This window comes from Lemur catta, chromosome 2 (assembly GCF_020740605.2).
Source record: "Lemur catta isolate mLemCat1 chromosome 2, mLemCat1.pri, whole genome shotgun sequence".
NCBI classification, from domain to species: domain Eukaryota; kingdom Metazoa; phylum Chordata; class Mammalia; order Primates; family Lemuridae; genus Lemur; species Lemur catta.
The window spans coordinates 138,340,230-138,353,036 of NC_059129.1; the positions used below are offsets into that span (position 1 = coordinate 138,340,230).

The 12,807-nt window shown below is 37.4% G+C and overlaps 1 protein-coding gene across 4 annotated transcripts in view; it reads left to right on the forward strand.

Annotated features, from left to right (window-relative positions):
- The window catches only part of ARID1B (AT-rich interaction domain 1B), a 397,799-nt gene that overhangs the window by 43,472 nt on the left and 341,520 nt on the right, over positions 1–12,807 (forward strand). For all 4 annotated transcript variants that reach the window (XM_045544625.1, XM_045544627.1, XM_045544626.1 and 1 more), the window contains exon 2: positions 4,068–4,262. In XM_045544625.1, coding sequence (XP_045400581.1) covers positions 4,068–4,262 — 195 coding nt within the window. The remainder of the gene's footprint in view (positions 1–4,067; positions 4,263–12,807) is intronic.

Genomic DNA, 12,807 nt, shown 5'->3' on the forward strand with positions numbered 1-12,807 from the left:
TGAGGCTATTGGAGGATGCTGGTGGCAGTGGCAGTTTCCCAAAAGGAGATGCTGGCATGGGTGTGTGTGTGTATGTGTTGTGAGAGAGAGAGAGACAGAGGGAGAGAGGTATAACTCATTCATACACACATATGTATCCAAAAGCTTATTTGAATAAGGAGCAAGAAAGTTTTATCAAGTAATAAAATTGCCTTAGAAGCTGAGTAACTAAAACCAGACCAGGTTTTAGGTTAAGGGCTCTGTGAAAATGATGGTATTTGCTGTGGCCTTCAAAGCACTTGTTTTATTTTATGGAATTGAAGCGCACACTGCAGCTGCTGTGGAATGCTATTTAGAAAGGCAAACATGCTTGGAATCACCTATAGAGAGAAACATTTGAGGACTCTTCTTAATGTGGATGATGTCCCTGATATAGCATAAATTTTATGTGAGAAATGAAACTGGTCATACTCGGGTAATGTATTAATAGAAGGATAAATGATAAAAAAAATAGAAATTGTTTCAGGTTAGATGTGAATATGAGGAGCAACGTGGCCTTTATGGTTTCTGGAAGTCTTAGATTTGATTTGGTTTTTGGTTTAAGGAGATAGTAGTGAGAAGCAGGGCTTGAGAGACTGCAGTTGTACATATTTAATGTTAAAAATAGCAAGAGCACATCACTGGAGGAATTTGGAGTGTGGATGAATATTTAAGAATAGGCCATAAGGAGAGAAGGCTAAAATTAAATAATTTGTACTGTACAAGTTTCTGTTTTCTTATCTGAAGTCTCGCTGAAGGGTATTTGATGTATTTTGAGAGGTGCAGATAACCTGTGTATTTCATGCTTTCCATGTTCAGAAATCTCAGGGTTAAGCTAACATTTTTGACATGGGTGCAAATTAACTGAATTTTAAGTAGGACTGTGAGAGTTGATGCCAGTGATGAGACAGATAATATAAAACAATTATAGTCACTGATCAGATGAATTTGCTGTACTATTATCTATAACATTACAACACAGACATTCCAATCATTTTCCCATTTAAAATTTCTGCTTTAAGTAAGCCAGTTTTGGTTGTGCATTATTTAAAGTGAAATAAGTAGACCTTTCCTATGCCCTGGGCTATCCAGATTGGATGTGAAGATAGGGCTGCCTCAGGGCCCCGTATTAGAGATTTAGCCTGAATTTGATTTACTTGGCCTCTCCTGAGGCCATTCATGCACTAGGCTGATTTTGAAATCACCAGCTCAGCCTTCATTTTCACACTTCCATAGAAAGTTTTATCTTTTGAAGGGAAATCTGGAAAATAATCACATTTTGCTTTACCTGGGCATAAATTTTAATTTAAATAATTTTGAGAAAGCTAATTCTTAGTCCTAGATTTTAGTTTTATTACAAATGTTTTGACATATATGTTTGTACATTTAATTGTGAAGCCGGTACAGGTTGTGTAATATCTGTATATTGTTTGAGCAAAATAATACACTGTCATTCAATTTCTCTCATTTTTAAGTCCACACTATTTCTTGGCTGGTGAGAGTATTAGAGTTAAAATTCCATAAAATTATGAGTTTTGAGTTCCTTGTAGGATGTGGAGGCCTAGGGCAGGGCATCTGGTTTCCTCCTGTGTCCTCTGCATATTTCATTCAGGTGAGATCAGTTCCCAGGCGAATTCCTATAACCCTCAAGACTGAGCTCAGGTATTTCCTATAGGCACACCTGGTGAGATGCTCCCTGCTCACTGTGCCTCGTGTCTGTTTAGTATGTCTACTGCATTGCGTTGTGACCTCTGTTAAGTCTGTCCCCTTCAGCAGATCTCTAGGACAACAGTAAAGCTTGTTCTTTTCTGCCTCCAGTGCCAGGCGCCGTGCACATACTGGGTGCCTAGTAAATGTGTCGTGAGGGGATTAATCAAATCCTTAAAACGAACACCAAGGTACCCAAGAAGGAAGAAGGGGAAAGACCATATGCAGCCTTGGGGTGGGAGTGCGAGTGGAAGGGGGGCCTGGCGGTCCTCGTGGTCTGCACTGCTGGCTCCCTCTTCATGCCCCTGCACACCTCCACCCTCCTCTTCTAGCTGCTGCCTCAGCTCTGCAATGAGACTCTTCTTGCCAAGCTCATCAGTGACTTCCTGGGCAAGAATAGCAAAAGCCTTTAACCTTCACCTTATTGGACCCCTTGGCTGCTTTGGCCGTGTCTGTTCTGGTGCTACACTTGAATCCCTTCTTTTCTGTAACACCATACTCCCAGAATCTCTAACTATATTTTCTGACCATTCTTTTGACTTCTTTGTGGGTGTGTTTTTTCCTTTCTCTGTCCACTACCTGTTTGTTTTCTTTTCATATATTCTTCCTAGATTAAGTTCTTGGGTTTTATTGCTTCCTATTGATGAATTCATCCAGTATTTATTGAGCATTTTTACTATGTGCCAGGTGTACTATTTGACTTATTCCCTGGAGATTTAACAGTGAAGAAAACAGAAAAATCCCTACCCTCCAAGAGCATATGTCCTCTATCTGCTGACTTCTCCACCTATTTTTCTAAGTTGGACCTTACTCCCCAAGATGCAGACTCAGTATGTCTCTTCTCTCTGGATATTTTCACCTGGATTTCCTTCTGGAACTTCAAATTTCACATATAGAACACTGAAGGCTCTCCCTCCTAGGATAGGGTCGACTGGCTTCCCCCTGCACACTCTGTCTCAGTGGCTCTCCTGTTGTCTATCAAATGATACCTGGCTCCTATCTTCCGTCACTCACTTGGTCTCCGAATTCGGCTGCATTTCCCTCCTAAATGTGACATGGGTCTGGGCTTGCTTTCTTCTACCACTCCTGCCATTTCGGGACCTCAGCCTCATCTGCCTACTGCAGCAACCTGACCTGCTTCCAGCCAGTTGCTTAAGAGAGCAGTCCTTCCAACAGCTCTCTGTAAAAGCATCCAGTGGTTCATCCTTAAGAGACAATCCGAAGCCTTTAAAATGACCTATAAGGCTCACCTATGTTCTGGTTTCTGCCAGCTTCAGCTGATTCTTTGCAAATTCCTGCTTCACTTAGATCCAGACTACTTTTATTTCTTCCTACACACCAACCAGTTCGTCTCTCTTGAACTGTTTTGCTCTGTGCCATTTCTTCTGCCTCATGGTTCTCTGTGTCCTGTCCTTCCCCACCTTGAACCTCTTATTCCCATTTATCCTGATAATCCGTAAGCCTTCCTCAGAGTTCCTGTGTACCTGCCTCTGGCACACAGTGGGGATCAGTGTGTAGTTTTGGAAGGAAGGAGGGAGGAGGGAAGGAGTGAATGCCGCCGGCCTCCATAGCAGTGGGTGAGGCCCTGCCTCACTGTTGCCTTGGTCCTTTGGTGTGTCCAGGTGTGCAGGCCTGCTGAGGCTATCCTATATGGCCTTGGCCCCTGAGGCTCAGGGACTGACTCACCAAACCAAAAATAAAATTCGAAGTCTACTGTTGAATTGGTTGTGTTTGGTAAGATGCTTACTTAATAGGGAAGGTGGGTTGTGACTCATAGTCTGGGTGCTTATTCCTACATGCTAGAGGTCTTTGAAACTTTTACCCTAGACATTTGTAATATCTAAAATCTGTCCTTTCACCTTTTAATGAACACTCAGATGCTTTAATGTTTGATTTGGACTTGCAGACTCAGGTCTAAAATAAAATTGTTCTAAGCATACTTTGAAGTCAGAAAGTGTTGCTAATCACTCAGTATCCTCTGCCCCTATTACTAGTAAGCTAAAAGGAGGTGGGTGAGATTAACTGTCATACTCATTTCCTATATACATAATATAATTTTAGATGCAAATGTTTCTGCTTAGGATGCAGAATCTTTTTAAATATTGTTTACTCCAGATCCTTCTTATTTGTTAAAACCTTCCTAAAAGTAAAAAATAAAATGTCTTTTATCTATCTAACCTTTTTTTAATGTTTTGGGGTTTTATTTGTCAGGGCATTGTTTTTGATGTTTTCAAAATTAAGGATAGTTGTGTTATTAATGCATATGTTAACGTAACAAAAATTTCTGCCTTCATAATAAATAATGAATTACTAAACCTACTTTTTATTTTATTTCTTCACAGGGCAGCCCAATGGATCCAATGGTGATGAAGAGACCTCAGTTGTATGGGATGGGCAGTAACCCTCACTCTCAGCCTCAGCAGAGCAGTCCCTACCCAGGAGGTTCCTATGGCCCCCCCGGCCCACAGCGGTACCCTCTCGGCATCCAGGGTCGGACTCCAGGGGCCATGGGAGGAATGCAGTACCCACAGCAGCAGGTGTGTGCTAGTTTTGTCTTGGCCTTTACTGTCTACCTAAGATTGGAGTGAAAGAGAATTAGGGGGCATTTTCACTGATTTTCTGCTTTTTAAAAATTTTTATTGTTAATTACAGGTGTACTTTTTTTCCTTTCTTTTAAAGATGGAAGGGTGATCTTAGAACAAAGTAGACAAAATACCTGTTTGGTAGAAGGCCAGTGGTACTAGTTGTATTTGAAAGATTGGACTGTGTCATAAATTTGCAAAAATTATATAGATCTAAGTTCTGAAAGGAACTTGGCATTCTAACATTTTTGATGTCAGACTGTATCAGGTTTTGAGCTGTGAATAGACTAGCTTATGGTGAATTTTCAAGTCATTTAAAGGTCTTTTGCATGAGGATAGCATCAACTTTTTAAAATTGAAAAAAGTTTAGTCTCAGTTATTTTGCTTTTATTTTTTAACAAATTATTTCTTCTGTACTTTTTGAAAGAGAATTCTGCATTTCATATAAAAGGATTTGATATATATCTGTTTTCCTACATCTTGGTAAGTTTTGTATTTTTACTTAAATTAGAAAGACTTTTCCTGCTCTTAAACAAAAGACCCAATATTTTTTTCCTTTTTCTCTAGAATCAAATGGCGTTACCTTAAATGACCATTTACCTTCTAGCAGTAGTAAGTCTGCTGTCTTTTGGATACTTGAGAGTATATCCTTGTTTTCTTGGCCAGAGGAACATGAAATTTGGAAAAGACTAAATTAGATTCAGGCTTGCTAGGGTATTTAGTTACTGGGAACATCAGAAAGGCTTACTTATAAATTGCCATACCGTGCCTTAAGCCCCCAGGGAGGCGTTGGGCTGATGCTGGCACACATTTTGCTGCCCCCAGACTATGGGATTTCATAATGCTGCTGCTAGTTTCCCATTCCAGGGGTTAACAGTGCTTTCTCTCAGAAGTTCTTCCCTATATTTGACCAAAAATCTTTTGTGGGGAAAAAAATTTGGTATAACTTTTGTTCTCTCTAAAGTGGATGTGGAGAATGACTTATTGTACTTGAAATGGTACATTGCCATGTACTAAAAGTTTTCATTGATAAGTTACCTCTGAGCCTTTTTCTTTATAGACTATTCAGACTATATTGTAATTTATTATTATCATTAATTTATTATTGAAATTTATTGTAATTGTGATAGTGTATAAGTCTATGTTGTCTTTCCTCTTTATCTTTGCTCCTGCTTGGGTGTTATTTTTATATTAAGGCAGTTGTCGGGGAAGGTAGAAGTAGCTTAGGCTTTGAATCTGAACTGTTGATTCCTTAAATGGCCTTTGATGATGTCTAAAGATCTCACCCCTCAATTATTGAGAATTAGCTGCTCAGAATTGTAGCAATCAGTTGCATACTTAATTGTACTCTTAATTTTTTCCCCACATTATTCCTTTCTTCCAGCAATATTTTGCTGCCTAGAGTAAAAATCTTTAGTTGAGGCTGCTAATTGTGAGCCGGGGTGGGGGGGGGGTAACTTGTAAATGATGAAAAGTAAGGGGGGAGTGGTGATTTTTTTTTTCTCTCTTTCTCTCACTTGTTTTAGTTTTAGAGCTACTCTGCCCTTAGTTGAGGGGAGAAAGGCGTAGGCAGCCAGCTGATGAAGTCCAAGTTGCACTCTATAGCTGACTTTATTTGGGGGCTAATTAGTTCTGTATGGTGCCCTGGCCACCGGAAGAGAGCCAGGTAGAGAGCGTGTAATATGTAGTGGGAGGAGGTGGGGAGGTGCTCACCACTGTTCCCGCACCTGTCTTTGCACCATGTTTCCCTGATGTGAGGATGGAAAGTCTTTTTCAAAAGGTGCTTTTCATAGCAAGCTCCTTTATCGCTTCATCTGAATGAGTTAAATTCTTACTAGAAGTTTTAGATGTTGGCTTCATCTGCAGTCCCAAAGTGGGAGTCAAACAAAAGGAGAGAGTGTGTGAAGAATGCTTACCTAGGAATTTTTTTTCATTATTTTCTTCCCCAAATGTGCAAGGCTAAAAGTAGAGGACATGTACAAATACATAGAGTAATCTCAGTTTTCTTAGCTTCTTGGTTTTATTTAATCCCTTTGACTCTTGTATACTTTGAAATCCAATAACTCTTAGCTTTATTTGAAGGGACAAATTGATGTAGATTGCCCATCAAGTATTTCAGCAAACTTTTTTTTTTTTTTTTTTTTTTTTTTTTTTTTTTTGAGACAGAGTCTCACTTTGTTGCCCGGGCTAGAGTGAGTGCCGTGGCATCAGCCTAGCTCACAGCAACCTCAGACTCCTGGGCTTAAGCGATCCTACTGCCTCAGCCTCCCGAGTAGCTGGGACTACAGGCATGAGCCACCATGCCCGGCTAATTTTTTTGTATATATATTTTTAGTTGGCCAGATAATTTCTTTCTATTTTTAGTAGAGACGGGGTCTCACTCTTGCTCAGGCTGGTCTCGAACTCCTGACCTCGAGCTATCCACCCGCCTCGGCCTCCCAGAGCTAGGATTACAGGCGTGAGCCACCACGCCCGGCCCCAGCAAACTTTTAATTAAGATTTTAGATTAGGTATTTTACTGCTAACCAAAAGAAATGTCCAATTCTAATTAAGCACAGATCTTTCTGATACTGAAAGGAAAATAGTGTATCTGGTATGAAACTGAATATCCTGGCTGCAGGATTGTCAACCTTTCGAGTTAACTCAAAGTCAGGGGTCTAAATAATCTGTATTGCTTTTTCAAAATACAACCTTGAAATATAGTATTGTGTTTTGAAATTTAAAAGGCTACAAATAGCTGTAAATGCAGTTTTGAATGTGTATAACATTTTAAAAGAGACATGCTTTATGATGGCAAGGTCATGTGAACAGTTCTTAATAATTTTGAAATGAAAAAAATGAAGGTTTTAAGCAAAGGTTATTAGAGCACATACATTTATTTTGTTAGCTTTAGTGTGTGTTGTTTGGTCAGGAATTTTCAGTGAGTTTCTTTGGTTGCAAATATTGGATACTTATAAATTTGTTCACAAACAAGTTCTGGCACTGTGATTGGCTGCTAGTCCTATCCATCTTCTCCTAGGATTAATGTAATTGGCTGAGCATTGTTGTAGTTGTGGCTAATAATGTTCTTCAGGGAAAAAGTTGAAAGATAATTATGACATTGAATATTTATTGAGTGGACATCACCACCTAGGCATGACTTTGCTTTGGATGGCTTCCAAAGCTTTCTGTGTTTGGTTTGTGAACCTCTAATGAGCTGAATCCAGTTCATTTAATATTGCTCATATATTTCTGCAAAGGATTAAAATGCAGGAATTCAGTTTGTAAATTGAGTTGCCCACTTACCAGCTGAGTGGTAAGTTGTCTTTGGCTCAGGGGTCACAGTTTGATTCCTGGCTGGCATTCCACTCCTGTGATATGAATTTTAAATGAGTATTTTGTTAGAAAGAACTGCAGTGCTTATATGAAATTTAACATAGATAGTATCACTGTTTATTTTTTGTCTCTGAGTGTCAGGAGGAATTGACCACTGAGTGTTTGATTTTAGTGTTAACCTGGTGATTCTTAATGTATATGGTGGTAATTTTATTTTTGAAATATATTCATGACTGGGTCTTTGAAGCATGACGTGATAATAGTACATCATTTTAGTCTTTATTAACTGGGACTAGATTGTGGTCTTTCACTTGCTGATTCTACCACATCAACAGGCAAATACATGGCTAAAGAGATTAGTTTTGTATGGTGCCCTAAAAACTAGTCTACTTGGGTTTTTATTGAGTTGAGAGGGGAAATGAATTTTCTATGCCTCTGTGGAGAATGTTCTGCCTCCAGGCTCCTGGAATTTAAACCTGTGGATGGTTAACAGAAGTACACTGGTTGATTTCATCTAATAGAGAGCTACACAGAAGATGTATAATTTTTAAGGTTGCTAGAATCTGACTTTTTCGGATTTTTTTAAAACTTAAAGACACCAAAGTATTCTTTGCTCAGAAATGTGGGGGAACAAAGATTTTGCTTTATTATTCTTGTCTACTGTGATCGTAAATGTACACACAGGCCTTTGCCAACTTTAAAAAGATTTTCATATAAAATAAATAGCACCCAGGAGAAATAGGCTATGGAAGCTAAGTTATTTATTTGTATCAAGCAGATTTCAATTATGTAATCTGAGATTTTTCCTGAGTTTTTTGGGTAATTGGGTTGATGTTTTCACTATTCTTGCCTTGTTGCAGATGTTTGGTAATATGATGCCTGTTGGAATTATAAAACTGGGGAAAAAGAAGGAAAGCAAAGTGAGATTTAAGTTCATATAATAGGAAAACATTACATTTTTAGTTTTGAAAGCCATCTGTATTGTGAAGACCTTTACAACAATAGCATGGAATATGGTCTTTGTTTTGAAAGATAAAGTAGCAAAATTAATAGAAATTAATTATTTTTGTTAAGGTGATCCATCTAAACTTATTTTAAATCTAAGCAAAAACTGAATTAAAAATAGGTTATCTTGAGGAGGACTTTAAAAAGTAATAGGTATTCTAATTTATATCTTTAGTTTATCTTTTGTACCCTTTGGTGTATGTCTGTTTTGCTACATGTTTTTTGATTAAAATACTTATTTCAGAACATAAGCATTTTATTTGGTACCATCTTAACAGCCAAAACACTTCTTCCAATGTAAATGTTTATTTTGGCGGCAGATGTTTCTAAAAAGGAGACAAACATTACAATTGTTTGGCTAAAATAAATGTTTTCTTTGGGGTTATTAAGGCAGCCACGCAATTTCTAGGATTTCCACCTGTGTTACTTTAATATTGTTGTTTTCTTCTGGGAAAAGAGTTTGTTTCTTTTAAATGTAATTAAAACCATGTTTTGATATGGGTTGAACAATATCTCTGAAAAGTAAGGATGAATGGGGAGAGGTAGACTGGATAAAGACTTAAAAATTCCAGAGTTGTTTTTTTACATGAAATGTTTATTTAGAGTCAGTTTCTGAATCCTAAATGTGAATCAAATAGGGCTTAATTTTGGTTTTATCTAAAAAAGAACCTATACCACCAATTTTTGAGAAGTATGATGGGTTTTATAGGATGAGAAAGGAAGACTTGACTTAGCAAAATGGAGAGGAATGGATTGGTGCCTATTGTCTGTTTTACATTCACACTCAATTTCTGATGGTCTCTGTATTCACGTAAAGATGCCTACCTGCATCTTTATACACACGTGTGTATAAAACAACATTCACGTGACAGTGTATTCTCGTGTAATGAAATATATATGTATACAGTAAATAATGTATTAAACATATATTTTATGTATATATAGATATACATATGTAAACACACACTTAAATAAAATGAAGCCGAACATTTTGGCCAGTAACATAGTGAAATGTTGTGAGATTTCACATAGTGAAATGCTGTGAGATTTCACTAAGTTATTTATAGCATTTTCATACATTCATGTTCTGTACTAAGAGATTTGGAGCCAAGCTGCTTTGCTTGTACACCTGAAATGTTTGGAGTCCTTTTAGCTGATTGCAGATTTGTATAAATAATGGCCTTTTGTAGACCACATTTTGTCTTGGTTTCCTCAGTTGTTCTTCAGCAGTGAACGTGAAGGTATTTAAGACGTACCAGCAAAATACATTTGCACCTCACATTTCTGCTTCCAAGTAGATAGCAGATGCTATGGGCTTTGATGCCAAAGTTCCCTGTAGATGGAGTTTTGTACCAAGAAAATATTTTTGAAAAGACTTGTAGATATGATAATTTTTATTTGCTCCTTAAAATTTAAATTTCTAGAATACCTAACTGGTTTTATTTACTTTTTATGTTGTATTTGGATTTAAATATATTTAAAGTATTCAGTGTGACATTCTTAGTAAACCTGTATTAGAAGAGATCATATTTGGAATTAAATACAGATTTTTAAATCTTTAGCCTTTTTTGTGAAAGTGAGACAAGACCAGATTATACATGAAAGTTTAATGAGAAAATGTGAGATGATTTCGCTTTTGCTTTGGAAAGCTACTTTTGTATTAGGAAGTTTATATTGATACATTTTTTTAAATTTGTACATTCATATTATTCTAGGTATTCTAAGATTATATACAGTATATAGTGCCTGTTCTCTGCTGGTAGTTTATACTGTTCTGTCATGTACATATGAATTCTGCTATGTATTCTACATGTACAGACTTTCATCCTAAAATATCTGTAAGCTTTTCTATTATATTTTTATTTTTGAGATGTAAATCTTAAGTGTATGTTTTAGGTAGCATTAGAAGTACTTGAGTATATTTTAAATTACTTTGGCTTATTTGCTATCACTAAAGAAACATTAAGTGTGATATTTATGTTTAAATTTTAGCAATTCAAATAAAGCTAACAGTTGATACCAGTAAAATCAAGCAACCATATTCCTTTAATGTTCCCTGAAAAACGAACATTAAACAACAAAAATGCCACAAGATAAATTGAAAGTTAAAGCAATTAAGTGGCATCTGTTAGACAAGTGATTCTCAAACTTTGCTGAATATTAGAATCTCTAGGGCACACTGAAGAGCCTCCGGTGGGGGAGGTACGCAGGGAGGCCCCTATCAATGACTGACTGGGAACGCCTCTGTGATTCTCAGAGCTCCACCGGTAACTGGCCTGTACAGCCAGGCTGTTATAGTTGGGTCATGCAGGTAAGGGAGAGCAGATCATCCTCTCTGGAAGTTTGGTAGAGATGCTGGTTCTTGTTCTACCCAGTGAATCAGAAACTCACCACTGACCCAAAGGAATGAAATGGGCCCAGAACCAGCAGTGGGATAGTTTAGTATTGTCACGCTTGATGTTGGAAAAATCTGAACCTCACTGTGTGCGTTTGCCAAATGAGGGGGTTAGACTGCAGGATCTTGCAGCTTGGATCTTCCCTTTAAAGTAATAGTAAGTTAATGTCTTTTGATTTCAGGATTAGATTTTAGGGTCTTCAACAGTCTTCTGAAACTTATGGGTTGATGCTTGACAAATTGTGTTTATATAGCTACTAACCCAAAATTTTAAAATTTCTTTCGGAAAGGAAAGGAACTGTTTTTTTTTTTTCCTTCAAAGGTTAGCAAATTGTTGGAATCAGAGCAATAAATTATTTTCTAATTTTTAATTTTATTATTCTTAAAGTGAATGTGTTCTCAGATAACATCTTTCTGAACACCTGCTGTGTGTTAGATATATATAGAATGTAATCCGTCCTTTTTGACATGTAGAAAATCTTAAAGTTGACATGCTTTACCTGGAATCACAAAAGGAAGCAAAAAGATCCAGCAGTTACTCATTTAAGACATTACTACCTTCTAAGTTCTGGAAATAAGTATATATTATACAACATTGGGATAAATTGTATAAAATGAAGTCTGAATAGAAATAAGAAGTTTCAAGATTATATTCTATGCTGTTACTTTCATTCTTTAACAATTATGAGGGGGCTATATGGCTTTGTTTGTTTTTGTATTTTAAAACAGGTTTTTTTCTAAAGTTTAAGGTTTTTTCTTTTATGTAATAGCCGGCCGATTGTTAAATTCTTTATGGCAAAAGGTTCTTTATGGCAGTTTGTTTATTTTCATATGTAACAAATTTATTAAGGTTGTTTGCCCTTGTAGTTTTGAAAAATAACTTTAAAAGTTAAATCTGTAGTTGTGAATGAAATTAAGGAAACACTTTAGCAGAGAGGAAGCAGAGAAAGGAGATGGGTAGGTGACAGCCCTGGTAAGGAAGAAGCTGCTGTGCTTCTGTCATAGTGGCATGTGGATACCTCCTCAGAGCCAGGGACATTTGCTTAATCCAGGCTTCCTCAGGCTTCAAAAGGAACTCCGCACTTGAATCCAGGTGTTAGAAATTTCCTGGATGTTCTAGAGCTGAGATCTGAGTGTGGGTGGCGTACAGGTATAACACAAACATCCCTCGCCTGCTTAAATAGCCCCAAACGAAGATTTTGGTCACCAGGTAAACAGCAGGAGTTACCCAGCTTCTCAATTCTTAAGGAGAAGTGTATTTAATCTAGAAAACAGATTGTATTCCAAAGAGTGAGCCAAATTCATCTGTCTTTATTGGTATTGGCTCAGTAAGAGCCTGTTTTTTTGCTTTTGTGTTTTTAAAAGTAACTACCAAACTAACCAGCCAGTGGAATTGGCTCTTCAGGGTTAGTCAAAGGCAAGGATCCAGGTCAAGTTCTATAAAACATTAGACATTCAGAAACAAAGTCAGATTAATGTTAATAGGAAAAATGTGCAAGGCTTAGAATTAAAATGCAAAACTCTATCGTTGCTGAGGTAATTGAGTCTTAATTCATGGTCTTGAGACTTAGCAGAACTAGCTCCACTTGGTTGGTTGTGGCAGCTGGTCCCCAGGAGGGCTAGAGATAAATGTCTGTTGGAAGGTGCCCCACAGAAGAGACATGCAGGGAGGGTTGTAGGCAGAGCCACTGAAGATAGAGCAAACCTGAAAGGAATAGCTCTAAAAAGCCTGAGACTGAGGATTAGATGTTTCTTTATAACCAGGGCCATCATTACCATTGGTAA